This window comes from Artemia franciscana, chromosome 3 (genome assembly GCF_032884065.1).
Source record: "Artemia franciscana chromosome 3, ASM3288406v1, whole genome shotgun sequence".
NCBI classification, from domain to species: Eukaryota; Metazoa; Arthropoda; class Branchiopoda; order Anostraca; family Artemiidae; genus Artemia; species Artemia franciscana.
In genome coordinates this window covers 48,053,982-48,073,808 of record NC_088865.1, presented here as the reverse complement: position 1 = coordinate 48,073,808, position 19,827 = coordinate 48,053,982, and the positions used below count along the sequence as shown (strand labels likewise).

General features: G+C 35.4%; 1 protein-coding gene across 6 annotated transcripts in view; it reads left to right on the top strand.

Moving 5' to 3' along the window:
• The window catches only part of LOC136025346 (kinectin-like), a 159,654-nt gene that overhangs the window by 32,694 nt on the left and 107,133 nt on the right, over positions 1-19,827 (top strand). For 3 of the 6 annotated variants that reach the window (XR_010617076.1, XM_065701273.1, XM_065701272.1), the window contains exon 2: positions 16,972-17,085. Coding sequence is in view for 5 of the 6 variants with exons in the window: in XM_065701272.1 (XP_065557344.1) it covers positions 16,972-17,085 (114 nt within the window). In the remaining variant the exon portion in view is untranslated. Of the gene's footprint in view, positions 1-14,443; positions 14,579-15,576; positions 15,695-16,971; positions 17,086-19,827 lie in introns of those variants that run through there. The other 3 variants (XM_065701274.1, XM_065701275.1, XM_065701276.1) reach the window with 3 other exon arrangements.

The window sequence follows — 19,827 nt, the reverse complement described above, 5'->3', positions numbered from 1 at the left end:
ATAAGTTTTCAGACTGACTTTTTAGCCTACGAAATAAATTACATACACCCTTCTTTACAAGCGCCGAGACTCCTCCATAGTATCTACTATTTCCCGAAACTTTTCTCATACACTCAATGAGTATGACGAAACATGATATAGGGAATTCCACTTCTCAACAAGGCAAATAACACCCCAACTTTACAACCGGCTGAAGTACTTGACTCTAATAGATTTTCTAACATTTCCCTACTATAACCTTGCAAATTCCAAACGATTCACTATGGCCCTTTATTCCCTATTAAATAAAAAAAACTAGTTTTTTAACTGAAAGTAAGGAGCGACATTAAAACTTAAAACGAACAGAAATTACTCCGTATATGAAATGGGTTGTCCCCTCCGCAGTCCCTCGCTCTTTACGCTAAAGTTTGACTCTTTGCCACAATTCTACTTTTTAAAACAACTAAAACTTTAGCGTAAAGAGCGTGGGACTGCGGAGGGGACAACCCATTTCATATACGGAGTAATTTCTGTTCGTTTTAAGTTTTAATGTCGCTCCTTACTTTCAGTTAAAAAACTAGTTTTTTTTATTTAATTTCTGAACGTTTTTGAATTAATGCATGTTTGATTTTGGCTCTCTGCACATAAATTATTGAAATGAAATTAGTATATTAATTTTTTTTTGGCTAAATGGCTTTCTCTTAGTTTTGATCAGACGATTTTGAGAAATAAGGGGTGGGGAAGGAGGCCTAGCTGCCCTCCAATTTTTCGGTTACTTAAAAAGGCTACTATAACTTTTAATATTCAATGAACGTTTTTATTAGTAAAAAATATACGTAACTTAAGAATTAACTTACGTAACAAACTTTTATATTCTTATATTTTTATTATGTGTACGAGGGGGTTTGTACCCTCGTTAATACCTCGCTCTTTACACTAAATCGTAAGTTTTGTTCCAATTCTTTAAGAATGACCCCTGAATCAAATAGGCCGTTGAATAAATAGTTGAAATCACTAAAAATATTTTAGCATAAAGAGCGAGGTATTTATCTCCTCCTAAATACCTCGCTCTTTATGCAAAAGTATTTTTAGAGCCCTTCATATGCGTAATAATCTCTGTTTGTTTTAAATTTCAATGCTATTCCTTACTTTCATTTGAAAAAACGTTTTCATGTTCATTTTTTCATTGTTTTTTTTTATAGTAATGCTAGAAAATCCTGCACCCTTTTCATTGAATTTTTTTCAACCATGGCATATTTCTCCAAGGAAAGATCCTCCCACATAGCCCCCTCCCTCAACCCTACCCCCAAAACCAAAAAAATCCCCCTGAAAACGTCTGTACACTTCCCAATAACCATTATTATATGTAAACACTGGTTGAAGTTTGTAACTTGCAACCCTTCCCCCAGGGACTGTGGGGGAGTAAGACATCCCCAAAAACATAGTTATTAAGATTTTCGACTATGCCAAACAAAATGGCTATCTCAAAATTTTGATCCGTTGACTTTGGGAAAAAAATGAGCGTGGGAGGGGGCCTCGATGCCCTCCAATTTTTTTGGTCACTTAAAAAGGGCACTAGAACTTTTCATTTCCGCTAGAATGAGCCCTCTTGCGACATTCTACAACCACTTGGTTGATACGATGACCTCTGGGAAAAAAAAAAAAAAAAAAAAAAAAAACAAAAAAACAAACAAATAAACACGCACCCGTGATTTGTCTTCTGGCAAAAAATGCAAAATTCCACATTTTTGTAGATAGGAGCTTGAAACTTCTAGAGTAGGGTTCTCTGATACGCTGAATCTGATGGTGTCATTTTTGTTAAGATCCTATGACTTTTAGGGGGTGTTTCCCCCTATTTTCCTAAATAAAGCAAATTTTCTCAGGCTCGTAACTTTTGATGGCTAAGACTAAACTTGATGAAACTTATATATTTAAAATCAGTATTAAAATGCGATTCTTTTGATGTAGCTATTTATATCAAAATTCAATTTTTTAGAGTTTTGGTTACTATTGAGCCGGATCGCTCTTTACTACAGTTCGTTACCACGAACTGTTTGATTCAGGCAATTTTGAATGGTTCCCAGGCACTACTATATCCCCCCAAGTAGGATGCTCCTGATAAAGAAACGGGGCTTTCACTATCTGGCGAGGCACAAATGATTCGTAATCCTGAATCGCCTCCCTTTCTCGAGTATTTTTTTTTTGCGCCTTTATCCTGCTCTAAAGGGCTAATTTTCTTACTATTTCTTTTGCCCTGTCTCACACTCTGTTGAGCTAAATCCACCGCAGGTTCTTGGCTAATGGGGGTATGATGCTGTCCACCAACAAAAGCAGCCCGATCCCCCTCTTCTACACTAAATACAGAAGCAGCGCCTCCAAAACTCTGACCACTAGTAGCAGAATTTATCGATCCGCTTCTCTCATGCGAAATAATCTGATTACTCTGACTTGCACGAGTGTAAGATGTCCCAGGTCATTAAAATGCGTACGTTTTGCGTAAAAAAGCGTACGTTTTCCTGTCTGAACTTCAATAACTGTCCCATGCGTGACTGATCTTGATCCTTCTTTACTGAGTAAACTTGCATTGTCCATTACTTCATTACCCCTGTGCATATTACAATTTAATTCTAAATTCTAATGATCACGGGTTCTCATTTCCTATACTGCTACAACCTTTCGTTGTTCTCGATCAATTTCTTTCACTTTACTCAATTCACTATCGTATGCAAAAATCCTATCTCCCATGAAAAGTCTCACACCCCTCAGCTTTGTATGTAAATGACCTTCCGTACGCGCGGTTTCCAAAATTGGTATAAACCTACTGCGTGCCAATAAATCTGAAGAAGTGTAATCCGGGGCTACTGACAAAATGAAACCTGTTGAAAAGTGCAGCCGAAGTAAACAGGGTTTTTTTTTAATTCCATAGACGCTAATTTGATTACGACTGGTCTGACTTTCTGGTTTGAAGGTAAACGAAGAACATCTTTGATATCTGTCTGCATAAGCCCGGTACCTCTTACAATTTCATTTAAGAATCTAAGAATGTCCTCTTTTAGACTACAACCCCTTGTTCTTGGGTCAAAATTGTAGAGTATCACATTGCACCTTTTTTGATCCGCCTCAATTTTATCCATTATCTTTTTATTCTTAGCAACTTCCATTTTCAGCTCACGAATTTCCGCTTCTGTATTTTCCAATCTCTTTTCCACTTTACAAATTTTATTATCAAGAGATTCCAAAATTGATGAAAATTCCGCGGATAATTTCCTTTTCATACAAGAGATCAAGTTTTTTAAGCTCTATATTCCTATTAAATTTAGTTTGAACAGCTTCAGATTCTTCAATTTGAAGGAGTAACGATTGTCAAAATTCCAAATGTTTCAAAAACTAAAACTTGGACTTTTTTCAGTTTTAACTGTCATTTTGAAATGATTGGTACTGCTATTTTAATATATATTTCACGCTTAAGAACCAATAGCAAAAAAGGGCCGGAAACGACACATTGAGTGATGCGTCACGAGCAGAAGCTTAGACTCTGCAAACACCATTAAAACATGTAAAGTTTTTCTTAGAGGTGATTAATAGTTGTCAGGCAAACATCGGCCATCTATCAGTCTTGCTAAAAATATTCCATTCCCTCTTTGTCTTTTGCCAACATAAATTTGAAGGAATCCCTCAGCCTAGGAATTGCGTGTTGTTTGGCAGATAGTTCGAGCTGGAGCAAATCTTCAATTTAGCTGAAATGTAGATAGAATCTTAAAAGATTAACAGTGTTAATTAAAGAAATACGACAGTTAATCTTAAAATAGTTCTTAGTCACTTGGGGTTTAATGTTCATAGTCCTACTGACGGTTCTTTAATGAGTGTAAGCCCTAGTCCCAGAATGATTCAGAAATAATCTTTAAGAAAGATCATAGCGCTGGTTGGTCTATTGCAAAAATCTTAAAGATCTAAACGATAATTAAAATCTGAATCATCTTATAAACAATTTAAGGTACAATTACCATTAAGACTACGATCTCAGTATTTTTTTTTCTATTGCGACTATTATTTTTGTTTCTAAAAATTCCTTTCGTTTATTCTGGATAAAATGGTGCCAGTTGTACTCCCTTTTGGAAAATCCCCTCTTCTCGGAAACTACATCCGGCGAATTCCCCCGTGGAAAATACGCTTCCATATAATTCTTTTACATTATACATTTGAATTTTTATATACTATGAATTTGAGCAGACAAAGAGATTGTATGACTAATATAGTATAAAATATAAAATATAATATAGTATATATATGAAATATAATATATACTTATATTCCAAAATTTATATAATTATATATATTTATATTCCAAAATATAAGGAGAATATATGGTGTAGAATATACTAGAGTATTTATTTTTACATTTTATTTCTTTTAATTCTCTTTTCGTGTTTTGAGGAGTTGAGTTATCAACAGGGATAAAAATTTATGAAAATATATTAATAATAAGAGATTACTGGCAACTGTAGAAGGGTTGCCTTACAAATTTTGCTGGAAGTGCACAGAGATAACAGGCTGAAACTAAAAAGTACCAGTAATTAGTCCCCATGGACTAAGTCTGGTGCCGATGATCGTAGTATATGATACCAGTTCACCCCTTGTGATTGGAAACGCATCCACTTGGCGTAGGCTACATTAGAATATTTTTCCGTCTGAGGTACTTTAAGCGTTTATTCTTTTTTTCGTAAATGTAGCTCCCAGTAGCAATTGCCTATACCCCCCTTCTTCCGATAAATATTGTGGCGAGACTCACAACGTCTCACATCACCCTTTCCATCTCTGTGCTGGTAGGCATGTGAATATAGTATTTCATGCTATATGCAAAAATATCGTCGTAGCGGGAGGGACACTATTCCTCACCAGCACCAATGATAATCCGTAGACCGAAAATATTTACGGGAATCAAGAAGAATTAGATATCAATTTCAACGAATTTCCGTTCGAATCAGCCCTCTCTAGATATTCTAGGATCTTCAGTTTGGTACGATCACCCCTGGGAAAAAACAAAAATTAAAAAATTAATAAATAAACAAACATGAATCCATGATCTTTCATCTGGAAGGAAATTTAAAACTTCATGTTTTGTAGATATAAGCTTAAAAACTTCACAGTAGGATTGTATAGTATGCTGAATTTAATGGTATGATTTTAATTAAGAGTACTTGCTTTTTCGGGGATGTTACCCTGTTATTCAAACATCAGAAAAGATTTTTCAGGCTTGTAGCGTTTGATGCATAACATTAAATTTAACGAACTTGTTTTAAAGTTTTGGTAATTGTTGGCCCGATTCTCTTTTTATTTACACATATTGCAACGAACTATCTGAGTTAACAACATATATTCTACGTATATTTTGGAATATAGGTAGAATATTCTAGAATACCTTCTTTTCTACACTCTATTTATTTGTCTTAGTTTCACTTTTGTCTTAGTTTAAATATTACATTTAGGGTTACTTTTCCCTGGGAGAATTATCCAGTGGAAATTTTCCGACGGGAATTGTCCATGGTGACTTTTCTGTAGGGGTAATTTTCTTTGGGGGAATGTCCAAAGGTGGAGGGGGTTTTTCAGGCGGAACTGTCTGGGACCCTAAATAAAATAGTAGCAAGAAATAGTTGGTGTATCTTTGTTCATATAACTCCACTTCCTCTAATCTATGATCTTAATTTCCTTTTTATACCATAAACAGATAGATATTTATTTCAAAACAAAAGCTTTTTCGGGCCATTGCAAAAAAAAAACAACAAAAAACAAATACATTAGCCACAAAATTGTAACACATGATAATAACACGAACAAGAATAACAAAACGTAATACATAAAAACAAAAATAAAATAACATAACAATTGCAAAAACAAAAACACGCATAATAAAGCACACAGTTGCATAGAACCAACTTACATAATTACGCATAATGTTGTACACATAATAGATAGGTAGCTATTTAAGATATTTAATGCTTTAAAGCCACATGGAACAAAGGTACAAATAGCAAAGATAACAAACAAAGAAAACAACTCACACACGTTCAGCAATACTTCTGCAACCCCTCTCCTATCTGGTTACAAATTTTCTCTGTATGGGTCATTCACAATTGAATATATTTTGCAATTTCTTTTTGATTTTCCCACTATCTTTTCGTCTTAATACTGGGACCAACCACTTATCTGACCCCTAACTGCTAGACAATCGTTATTTTCTTAAACCCTTGATCAAGGAGGCACACTCGTGCCTCTATAAAGAGGCGACCCACGACAATGTTAAGCGATCTTCGGTTTCAGTGGTCGCAGAGGGATGGGGAGGGATGCATTTCATAGCCCGAGCTCCAACTAAGAAACCTGCAAAATTTCATCCCCCTCCAACTTTTCCTTCATGGGGAAAATCTGGCCGAAAGTTTCGACCCGTCAACCCCAGCCCCCCTTTACCGTTGTCCGATCGGGATGACATTCATAAGTTAAGGTCCCCTAGGGCCCAGGAGCTTATCCGCGAAATCAGCTCGATCCGATAACTCCTTCCCTGTTTTCCAGAGACCACGCATAGCCACCTAAAATTCATGTTCTTTGTTTTTCTAGACGCCTACAGGTCACATCCGACATCGGATCTGGGTGTACGAAGATTCATTCGATGCGGAATTCTCCGAGTAATTTTCCTGGAAAGTTTCGTAGGAAAATCTTAACCCCCCGAAAGTTTCGACCCTCCAAACCCCCCCCCCTTTTAACGTTGTCCGAGCGGGCTGAAATTCACAAGTTAAGGTCAACTACGGCCCAGGAGCTTATCCGTGAAATTTCAGCTCGATCCGATAACTCCTTCCCTGTTTTCCAGAAACCATGCATTAGATACTTAATTAACGCATTTCTGTCCATAAGAGCCCATGTTAATTTGAAATTTTTAGAAGTTATTGAGAAGTTATATTTACACACATGCAAGTGATTAGCTCAGTCAGTAGACCATGGGACTTTTAATCCTCGGGTCAAGGATTCAAGTCCCTTACGGACGGTTTTTTTTCACAATATCAAAAAAAAAATTTGATAACACCTGGACAGCTTATTATTTGAGAGATAACAGAATATTAGCTTCTTATGAGCAAAAGAAACATTTCGGTCATTCTATCTATTTTTTTTCTATTTTATACAATGATTTAAAAGCGGGGGGGGGGGGGGTTCCTCTCCTAATTCCTGTACGAGGAGTACAGGAATTATTAAATTACATCCACCATGGATTGTAGAAAAACGTACAGAAATAATATGAAAAAAACTTCGTTTTCTTAAAGAGTTAAAGAGGCTGCGTCCCAAAGTCGAACCTTAAAACGTACAGGAATTAGAAGAGGCAGTTGGGGGGCTGCCGCCCCCCAAACCCCCAGCTTTTAAAGACTCTTTTGTACAGGTTTTTTGTTTTTTTGCTAACCCCCCGCTCTTGGCTTCGGAAAGGCCCTCTTTTAATTAACAAAAAATTGAAATGAATAAATAATGGAATAACTTCGAAAAATGTTAAACACAAGAGGACAGGAGAACCATTGCGCCGAAACTAGTAATTAGTAACAATGAAGTCCCCCCACAAAAAAAAAACTGTACAAAAGAGTCTTTAAAAGCTGGGGGTTTGGGGGCGGCAGCTCCCCAACTGCCTCTTCTAATTCCTGTACGTTTTAAGGTTCGACTTTGGGACGCAGCCTCTTTAACTCTTTAAGAAAACGAAGTTTTTTTCATATTATTCTAGACAAAGAGGCACGAAGAATGGCAGATTCTCACCATTATCTCCACATATAGGGCATGAACAAGGCCATTTATTACCCTTACCCTCCCTAAGTTTCGTCGTTTTGCTAATGTAAATCTATTAATTAATCACTAGTTCCAGGACAGCAACTTTTTTGAGGATTTGTTTCTACTTGAATGTCTGCAATTAAGTGTTATTTTGTTCTACATATTTGTTCTCTATTATCTCTCTATCTTGGTGATTACATAAAAAAAAAACTAGTTTTTTTTAACTGAAAGTAAGGAGCGACATTAAAATCTAAAACGAACAGAAATTACTCCGTATATGAAATGGGTTGTCCCCTCCGCGATTCCTCGCTCTTTACGCTAAAGCTTTTAATTGTTTTAAAAAGCAGAATTGTCGCAAAGAGTCAAACTTTAGCGTAAAGAGCAAGGAATTGCGGAGGGGACAACCCATTTCATATACGGAGTAATTTCTGTTAGTTTTAGATTTTAATGTCGCTCCTTATTTTCAGTTAGAAAAACTAGTTTTTTTCATGTAATTTTTGAACGTTTTTGAATTAATGCATGTTTGATTTTGGCTCTCCAAACATAAATTATTAAAATAAAATTTGCATATTAATTCCTTTTTTGGCTAAATGGCTTTCTCTTAGTTTTGATCACGATTTTGAGAAATAAGGGATGGGGAAGGAGGCCTAGTTGCCATGCAATTTTTCGGTTACATAAAAAGGCAACCATAAATTTTAATTTTTAACGATTTTTTTTATTAGTAAAAAATATACGTAACTTAAGAAGTAACTTACGTAACAAACTTTTATATTCTTTAATTTTTATTATGTATATGAGGGGGTTTGTACCCTCGTTAATACCTCGTTCTTTACACTAAATCGTAAGTTTTCTCCCAATTCCTTAAGAATGACCCCTGAATCAGAAAGGCCGTAGAATAAATAGTTGAAATTACTAAAAATTACTATAGCATAAAGAGCGAGGTATTTATCTCCTCCTAAATACCTCACTCTTTATGCTAAAGTATTTTTAGAATCCCGCATATGCGTAATAATCTCTGTTCGTTTTAAGTTTCAATGCTACTCTTTACTTTCAGTTGAAAAAATCTTTTCCATGTTTATTTTTCATTGTTTTTTTTATAGTAATTTTAGAAAATCCTGCGCCCTTTTCATTGAATTTCTGTTCCCCCATGACATATTTCTCCAAAGAAAGATCCTCCCATATGGCCCCCTCCCCTCAACCCCACCCCCATAACCCCCCAAAAAATCCCCTGAAAACGACTGTACACTTCCCAATAACCATTATTATATGTAAACACTGGTCGAAGTTTGTACCTTGCAGCCCCTCCCCCAGGGACTGTGGGGGAGTAAGTCATTCCCATAGACATAGTTATTATGGTTTTTGACTATGCGGGGCAAAATGACTATCTTAAAACTTTGATCTGTTGACTTTGGAGAAAAAATGAGCGTGGGAGGGGGCCTAGGTGCCCTCTAATTTTTTGTTGACTTAAAAATGGCACTAGAACTTTTCATTTCCGTTAGAATGAGCCCTCTTGCGACATTCTAGGACCACTTGGTCGATACGATGACCCCTGGGAAAAAAAAAACAAACAAATAAACACGCACCCGTGATTCGTCTTCTGGCAAAAAATACGAAATTCCACATTTTTATAGATAGGAGCTTGAAAATTTTGCAATAGGGTTCTCTGATACGCCGAATGCGATGGTGTGATTTTCGTTAAGATTCTGTGACTCTTAGGGGTTGTTTTTTCCTATTTTCTAAAATAAGGCAAATTTTTTCAGGTTCGTAAATTTTGATGACAAAGACTAAATTTGATGAAACAAAGACTAAATAACGATATATTTAAAATCAGCATGAAAATCTGATTCTTTTTATATATATTTTAGTATCAAAATTCCGTTTTTTAGAGTTTTGTTTACTATTGAGCCGGGTCGCTCCTTACTACAGTTCGTTACCACGAACTGTTTGATAGTTATGATGGAGATAGTATATAGAAGGTCAGCTGGTATGTAAACTTCCTAAATAAAAGTTGAGTATGTTCCTAAGTTGTTTAGTTCTTTAAGATGAAGTTAGGGTAACAGAATTTAAATCCTTAGAAAAATTAAGTTTCTTGAAGCTATGAAAACAGTATAATAGCTATCTTAAACAACAAGACTGATGTATAACCCATCTAAAAATATTTTCAAGGGGGATGAAAAAGGCTTATGGAGTGAAGAAATACTCTGGTCTTTCTTATGTATTAAATAATAAAAACAAAACAAGTTTTTCTAACTGAAAGTAAGGAGCGACATTAAAAAGTAAAACGAACAGAAATTATTCCGTATATGAAAGGGGATTTTCCTCCTCAACGCTCCGCTCTTTACGCTAAAGTTTGACTCTTTTTTTAACTCTACTTTTTAAAACAGTAAAAAACTTTAGTGTAAAGAGCGGGACATTGAGGAGGAAAAGCCCCTTTAATATATGGAGTGATTTCTGTTCGTTTTAAGTTTTAATGTTGCTCTTTACTTTCAGTTAAAAAAATTGTTTTTTTACTTAATTTCTGAACTTTTTTGAATTAACGCATGTTTTGATTTTGGCTCTCCGCACATAAATAATCAAACCGAAATTTGCATGTTAATTTTTTTGGCTAAATGGCTTTCTCATAGTTTTAATCGGCAGATTTTGAGAAAAAAGGAGCGGGGAAGGAAAAAGGAACGGGGGACTTTTTGATTAATTAAAAAGGCAACAAGAACTTTCAATTTATTACAAACTTTTCATTAGTAAAAATTATACGTAACTTACTTATTATAATTTTTTTCATGGTTATGAAAAAATACCTCGCTTGTCACAAAAAAGCTTAAATTTTGTCCCAACTCCTTAAGAATGATCCCTGAATCACAAAGGCCGTAGAATAAATAGTTGAAAATACTAAAAATATTTTAGCGTAAAGAGTGAGGTACTACGAGGAGGTGAAACCCTCATATGCGTAATATATCTGTTCGTTTCAAGTTCTAATGCTGCTTCTTACTTTCAGTTGAAAAAAAACTTTTAATATTTATTTTTTCATTGTTTTTAATAATGCTAGAAAATTCTACGCCTCCTTCATTGAAATTCTCTTCCCCCATGACAAATTCCTCCATAGAAAGATCCTCCCACGCAGCCACCCTTCAACTTCTCCCCCCCCTCCCAAACGAAAGAAAAATCCCCCTGAAAATGTCTGTACACTTCCGAATAACCACTACTATATGTAAACACTGGTCAAAGTTTGTAACTTGCAGCCCCTCCCAAAGGGACTGTGGGGGAGTAAGTCATCCCCAAAGACATAGTTATTAGGTTTCTCGACTATGGTGAATAAAATGACTATCTCAGAATTATGATCTCGTGACTTCGGGGTAAAATGAGCTTGGGAGGGGGCTTAGAAGCCCTCCAGTGTTTTGGTCACTTAAAAAGCACACTAGAACTTTTAATCTCTGCTAGAATGAGCCCTTTCGTGACATTCTAGGACCGCTGAGTCAATACAATCACCCCTGGGGAAAAAAACAAAAAAAAAACAAATAAACACGCATCTGTGATGTGTGTCTTGTTGCAAAAAATGCAAAATTCCACATTTTTGTATATAGGAGCTCGGAACTTCGAAATTAGGGTTTCCTGATACGATGAATCTGATGGTGTGATTTTCGTTAAGATTGTACGACTTTTAAGAGGTATTTCCCCCTATTTTCCAAAACTAGGCAAATTTTCTCAGGCTCGTAACTTTTGATGGGTAAGACTAAGGTTAATGAAACTTGTATATTTAAAATCAGCATTAAAATGCAATTCTTTTGATGCAACTATTGGTATCAAAATTCCATGTTTTTGAGTTTCGGTTACTATTGAGCCGGGTTGCTCCTTACTACAGATCGTTACCATAAACTGTTTGATGAGTGATAGATCTGATGGAATTAGAAAATCGAAGAAACCCGGCTGAGAAAATAATCACCAAAAAACTGAGCAGCTTGGTTAAAAATATTTCAGTTCTCATCATAAAGGTACAATGGCAAAACACAGCATTCAATCGGAAAATAAACAGTTCCGGTGGAACTATTTTTGCAGGTAAACTTGACCATTCAGATACTATACTACTGTTTGGTTTTCATGAGAACCACTTGAAGAGCAGTATCAATAGAGTTTTCTTGCTTTGAGACGAGTATATACCGTTTTAACGCAAAAAAATAGCCTGAGGCGCTCATCAATAAGTCACAATGTCACTGATACAACAAGACCAGACATCTTACTTCATAAGCTGAGAATACAAGACTTATAAATTTTATATACGACAAAGTTCGCTCAATTTATGCGTGTTCGATTTCTTTGATTCGAGCATCAACAATATTTAAAAATGAAGCCCAAACTATTTATTATAAAATCTAATTTGATATTTTTTTCTTAAATAGTTCCCTATGTTTTTCAGCGCCAACTTTAATGTGTATATAAGTGGTGACTAATCAATTCTATTTTAAAACGGTTAAGAGTCAATCATTAATGACTCGCCGGAAATTGACCAGACAATTGACAGAGAAGAGTCACTTCCACAAAATATCCACATGCAATATCTCGAACCAATTTTTACTGGATAACATAAGTTAAATACAATGAAAAACATTAGGTTGGCAGTATCTCTTTGGCAAGTCCTGGTTAATAATATATTTTCTGGGTTTTCTAATCCATATGTTTCGTATGGGTGCTGTAATTTTTTTAACTTCGAAGTTTGAACTTGCAAATTATTAACTCGTGCATCCTCAGTGGTCCTCAGGATATTGTGTTGCTGATTGATGTTGGCCGTGGACGATCGTGCAAGTAAAAGCTTCTTTTCAGTGCAGGTTCATGCTAATTTCAATAAGAAAAGCAGTCATTTTCCTTTTTCCGTTTTTATGCTATTAAAGTATTTTTGGTTCTATTTGAGCATAAGGGTTTTCTTTTTTTTTCTTTGAAATCTTTCTATTGTAAAATCTTGACAATTAGTTTATGATAAATTTAGTTTTTTGGACGCCGAGTCATTAGTTGAGGTAGTCTAAAATAAAAGCTTAAACAAAATTTTACTTAACGACGCTGGAAAGTCTCTTTATACATCTTAGTAGCAATAATTAAAACGGCAGCATGTTACAAACTACAAGTTTCATAGGGTAGTCAAAAACCTAAAAAAAAGGTTTATTAGTTTCAATTATTATCCACGAGATGCTGTTTGTGCAAGAAAAGCATATAGCTAGCGTTCGTGATAAGGCAAACGTAATTTTTACGTCAAAACTAGGTTGTCACATACATTCTCAGGCCGGGGCTCTTTGGGATCTAAAATCAGGGTATAAGTTTTCTAAAAAGAACAATGTGGAAATCAGTAAGAGAACAAGATTATAGTTTTAGGAATGGTAAAAATGCGGTTTCTAGGAATCAAGAATAGTCTGAATCATCGGATTTCTTTTGTCCTCTGTTTTATAATTACGAATAAGAAGGTCCTATTCTTGTCTGGTGTACCATATAAGTAAATTAAAGTGTTGGTATTATTTACAAGAATAAAATGGCTGCGGCTAAGGTAGAAATTAATGTTTGTAGTTGGTATTACGTATAGTCATGATATGAGCAGTGTTGTGTCCTATTTCTGTTACATCGATTAGTTCGATAAACTTTGTTATAAGAAACGCGGTCAAGTCAAATGAAAGAACATGGAATCAAATGGGAAGAAAAAAATCTCCTAGACTTAGATTAGAGTGGCCTAGATAAAACTGTTTAGAGGGAGAAAAAGGAAGAGAGAGAAAATTTATTTAAAAAACAATAAAAAAAACAATAGAAAAAAGAAATATTTACCAAAAAGCCTTATGGCTTGTGTGGCCATTCTCGAAACTACACAACATATCACTCATCAATGGATTCCTTTAAAAAAAGCAAAAAACACTCAAAAAATCCCCACTTGAGACCCTTTGCTATACTAATCTAATATATGTAGGGTTGCCAACGCCATGGATTTATCCATGTTTATATGGATTTTATGGCCTGTGCCATGGTTTTTTGAAATGCCATTTTTATTTAAAAGCAGAGATTTTACCTAAAACTACTACTACTACTACTTATAACCCACCGCAGGACCAAGCCACCTGAGGCCAACGCAGATTTTCCTATATATCTTTTCCTGCAACTGTATCTCGGTTTAGCGCATTCTCATAATGTTCCCCCCATCTCTCTTTAACTCTTTCCTTATCAATAGTTGTGGCCCCGTTCCCTATCCTTAACTGGGACAAGTCCAGATTGATTACTCCCAATCAAATTATTAACATGCCAGTACAACATTTTACTATTATGCCCTCTAGCTGCATTCCAGATTTTCGGCAATTTTGTCCATAGCCTCCACTTCCTACTTTCTTAGTTCACAGTTTAATGATTTCTCCACTTTCTTTAAATTACTTTTGTTTTCATATGATCTATCAGTCAGATAACTCTTGTATAATTCAATCATTTTTATTAATCTTCCTAGCTGCGCTCCTAAATTTCTTTCTATTTTGCCTGAAAACATGGATTTTACAAGGAATCACGAGTTTTGATTTTTATGCCAGAATTTTTTCATACCACATAAATTTAACTTCAAAAACAGCACAAATAGCAAAAAAATCCAAAATTGCTGTTTGGGCTATCACCAAAAAGGGTTAACATAAAATAACAGATGGCCTCACCGGTGCTTTGAAGAATTCAAAAAGTATCAAAGTGAAATGTAATTGAAATGTCTCTGTAGGTGCCAATATACTTAGTAATATAATACTTTTTAGACTGAGAGATGCTGTAGACAAAGTTTTAAGGGAAGAACAATGCGGTTTTAGAAAAGGTAGAGGATGTGTCGACCAAATTTTTATTCTTAGGTTTATAATTGAGAAGTGCCTAAGTTATGAAACAACTTTGGTCCTCAATTTTATAGATTATGAGCAAGTGTTCGATTGTGTTAATAGAATAGCTTTAGCTAAGGTCTCATCCCCCTATGGTATACCAGACAAATACATTAAAGTAATTAGTGTTATGTGCAAGAATAACATGGATGTGGTTAAAGTAGGAAATGAGGTTTGCAGCTGGTTTTGTATTAAATCAAGAGTTAAGCACAGTTGTGTTCTATAGGAAAGGTGATGGGAAAACAGGGAATCTATTGGGGACAAAAAACATTCCTTGACTTAGAATATTCTGATGATTAAAGCATCCTAGATGAAAGTATGAGTAAAATGAATAAACTTTTAGAGCTTCTGCGTTTTCAGGTACTAGAATAAGTTTGAAAATTATTGTGAAGAAGACTAAGTTGCTAGAGCTAGGTATAAGTGAAGACGAAAAGGTTACGTCGGGTAACAAAAAGGTTGGTCAGGTGGACAGCTTCACATACCTTAGTAGTAGTATTATTAAAGACTCTGAAGATGTTAAAGTAGAATGGCCAGACTCAGGATATTTTTTCATTGTTAAATAAAGTTTGGAAGAATAGGTAGGAAAGTCTGCAAACCAAGATTAGAATATTAGAAGCTACAGTCATGATTGTGGTCAAATATGGCTCTGAAGCACAGGCGCTCTGAAGAGTTGATGAAGATTTGCTAGATGTTTTTCAGAGAAATTGCCTACAGACTGTTTTGGGTACCCTGCTGACTGACTGTATTTCAAATGTTAGGCAATACAAAAATATTTGGTTCTATCCTATTTTCTAGGGCTATAATGAGAGAAACGTGGAGATGATTTGGGTATATTTTGTGGATGAATGAAGACAGATTGCTGAAGGTTGTCTTTTTTGGCGATATTTCGAGGGCTAAACGGATAGCAAGTTGTCAATGGTTGAAGAGGGAGATTTCATAAAAAAGATTAAAGGGAAATGTGAACTTCCCGAGAGTGTGTAAAGAGGGTGGCTTTGTATAGATTTGGATGGAGGAGGAGCGTGCTTAGCTGCGTTGGCCCCAGATAGCTTGGTGCTGCGGTGAGTTGTTAGTAGTAGTAGTTTTAGGTAAAATCCCTGTTTTTAAATAAAAATCAAATCTATAAAATGTATAAAAATTTTTAATAAAAATCATTTCAAATATCCATGGCACAGACCATAAAATCCATGTAAACATGGATAAATCCATGGCGTTGGCAACCCAATATAAATTAAATTAGTATAGCATAGGGTCTCAAGTGGTGATTTTTTGAGAGTTTTTTGCTTTTTTTAGAGGAATCTATTGATGAGTGATCTGTTTTGTAGTTTCAAGAATGGCCTCACAAGCCATAAGGCTTTTGGTGAATTTTTTTTTTTATTGTTTTTTGTTTTTTAAATAAATTCTCTCTCTAAACAGTTTTATCTAGGACACTCAAATCGTTTGCATAATCTAAGTCTAGGAGATTTTTTTTCTTCCCATTTGATTCCATGTTCTTCATTTGACTAGACTGTTTCTTATAACAAAGTTTATCAAACTAATTGATGTAACAGAAATAGGAGACAACACTGCTCATATCATGACTCCAAGTAAGACCAACTACAAACATAACTTTCTACTTAGCTGCAGCAATCTTATTCTTGTAAATAGTACTAATACTTTAATTCACTTATATGGTATACCAGACAAGGATAGGATGTTCTTATTTGTAATTATAAAACAGAGGACAAAAGAAATCCAATGATTCAGACTATTCTTGATTCTTAGAACACACATTTTTATCATACCTAGAACGATTATCCTGTTCTCTTACTGATTTCCACATTGTTCTTATTAGAAAACTTATACCCTGATTTTAGATCCCAAAGAGCCCCAGCCTGGGTATGTATGTGACAACCTAGTTTTGATGTAAAAATTACGTTTGCCTTATCACGAACGCTAGCTATATGCTTTTCTTGCATAAACAACAGCTCGTGGATATAGCCTACCATCAAAATTTTGAAATTTTAGCTGTTTCTGAATTTCAGAAAAGGAGATAGAAAGCCTTTGCAAAAAAAAAACAAAAAACAACTGAACCTTCCAACGACCTTGAAACCCAAACAACATATAGAAACAAAGAGTATACTAATCAACAACGTTTTTATTTTAGTAGGATGGGCTGTAAATTGCCCATCCCCCTTTTTTAAGTTACTATTATGGCACCTATCTCAGTTTTGAACCCTGCACAAATGTGTATGTCTAATGATTTGCAGCTATTACATACTTTCTATTTTAAGGTGTTTCACTTTACTACATATTTAAAACAATAATTATTTGTTGCTAATCCTTCCTTATTTTTCAGCTTTTGAAGAGGAGAAGCTAGCTTCAATGTCTCAGCATCATGCACTTGGTGAAGCATTAGAAGCTGCTCGACAAGAAGCATCATCGCTAGCCGAAGAGCTAGTGAAAAAATCTAGTAAGTTCTTGGATTTTTCGGCTTCTTGTTTGGAGCTAAGAAAGATGTTTTTTGGGGGCTGAGAACAATTATTTTGATCAAAACTACCAGAAAATGAAGCTTCACTACTGTATAGTAAGATATAAGTATTTGGCAGCTTCTGAAATTTATCACTTCTGAAATTTATTATGAAATGAATACCCAATGCTCTTAAAATTAATTTTTAATAAGTAAATGCGTTTCTTTGAAAATTTTGAATTCTGGTGATATCCAAGGCTTTACAAAGTAGAATCTAGGGCATGCTATCCATGCAACTTTTTTGATAATGCTAGACATTATGATTGTATTTTGCCATTTTGAATTTAAAAAAAAACACAGTTTTTATTAATTCCACGAAAGTATTTGTCTGTTCTTTACATACGAACACTTCACGCTGTCACAGCTCGATTTTTAAGATGGGGTGCAATGTTGTTTGTATATTTCTGTTGTATATAACCCTTATTCTTGAGTAGGATAGAAGGAGAGAGAAGGCTCTGAGACGTAAAATCCTTTAAGGATGAAAACTTTAAGTAGGTATACGTCTACTTTGTGAATATAAAATGACTCAATAAATTAATCTCTATTGCTTGGAGCCCCTCCTTCTGAAAATGCAGTAAGAAAACAAACAGAAGAAAATGAATCAGAAACCCAAGATCTAAATTTCGTAAGAGTCCTATTAGCAAATTAAGCAAATTAATCTAGGAAATTAAGTTTCGTAAGAGTCCTGCTTTGCTTCTTATTGGGAAAGTCTTTTTGTCTGGGATTCATAAATTTGTCCTGTGTACTAACAGAAATAGATCATCTAATTTCTATGTTATATTTTTGGTGTTTTTCTGGATGTGTTCTAAACGTAAGTTGCTTGTTATTAGGTGAATTATTTTGATTTTTCTTATGCTACTAAACTTATTTACTAGGTTAGAGTTTCTGTATAAATACTCTGATCCAATCAGCATCAAAGCTCTGTGTAATGCCAAAAAAAATCTTTTTGCTAGGCTAGAGCTTCTGTATAAGACACTCAAATCCAGTCTGCATCAAAGCTCCATGTAAGCCCCCCCCCTTCTTAAAAAACCAAACTTATTTGCTAGGCTAGAGCTTCTGTATAAGATACTCTGATCCAATCAGCATCAAAGCTCCGTGTAATGCCAAAAAAATCTTTTTGCTAGGCTAGAGCTTCTGTATAAGACACTCTAATCCAGTCTGCATCAAAGCTCCATGTAAGCCCCCCCCCCTTCTTAAAAAACCAAACTTATTTGCTAGGCTAGAGCTCCTGTATAAAAACTCTGATCTAATCAGCATCAAAGCTCTGTGTAATGCCAAAAAAATCTTTTTGCTAGGCTAGAGCTTCTGTATAAGACACTCTAATCCAGTCTGCATCAAAGTTCCATGTAAGCCCCCCCCCCTTCTTAAAAAACCAAACTTATTTGCTAGGCTAGAGCTTCTGTATAAATACTCTGATCCAATCAGCATCAAAGCTCTGTAATGCCAAAAAAATCTTTTTGCTAGGCTAGAGCTTCTGTATAAGACACTCTAATCCAGTCTGCATCAAAGCTCCATGTAAGCCCCCCCTTCTTAAAAAACCAAACTTATTTGCTAGGCTAGAGCTTCTGCATAAATACTCTGATCCATCAGCATCAAAGCTCTGTGTAATGCCAAAAAAATGTTTTTGCTAGGCTAGAGCTTCTGTATAAGACACTCTAATCTAGTCTGCATCAAAGCTCCATGTAAGCCCCCCCCCCTTCTTAAAAAACCAAACTTATTTGCTAGGCTAGAGCTTCTGCATAAATAGTCTGATCCATCAGCATCAAAGCTCTGTGTAATGCCAAAAAAAAAAAAAAATCTTTTTGCTAGGCTAGAGCGTCTGTATGAGACACTCTAATCCAGTCTGCATCAAAGCTCCATGTAAGCCCCCCCCCTTCTTAAAAAAACAAACTTATTTGCTAGGCTAGAGCTCCTATATAAAAACTCTGATCCAATCAGCATCAAAGCTCTGTGTAATGCCAAAAAAATCTTTTTGCTAGGCTAGAGCTTCTGTATAAGACACTCTAATCCAGTCTGCATCAAAGCTCCATGTAAGCCCCCCCCCCTTCTTAAAAAACCAAACTTATTTGCTAGGCTAGAGCTCCTGTATAAAAACTCTGATCCAATCAGCATCAAAGCTCTGTGTAATGCCAAAAAATCTTTTTGCTAGGCTAGAGCTTCTGTATAAGACACTCTAATCCAGTCTGCATCAAAGTTCCATGTAAGCCCCCCCCCCTTCTTAAAAAACCAAACTTATTTGCTAGGCTAGAGCTTCTGTATAAATACTCTGATCCAATCAGCATCAAAGCTCTGTGTAATGCCAAAAAAATCTTTTTGCTAGGCTAGAGCTTCTGTATAAGACACTCTAATCCAGTCTGCATCAAAGCTCCATGTAAGCCCCCCCTTCTTAAAAAACCAAACTTATTTGCTAGGCTAGAGCTTCTGCATAAATACTCTGATCCATCAGCATCAAAGCTCTGTGTAATGCCAAAAAAATGTTTTTGCTAGGCTAGAGCTTCTGTATAAGACACTCTAATCTAGTCTGCATCAAAGCTCCATGTAAGCCCCCCCCTTCTTAAAAAACCAAACTTATTTGCTAGGCTAGAGCTTCTGCATAAATACTCAGATCCATCAGCATCAAAGCTCTGTGTAATGCCAAAAAAAAAAATCTTTTTGCTAGGCTAGAGCGTCTGTATGAGACACTCT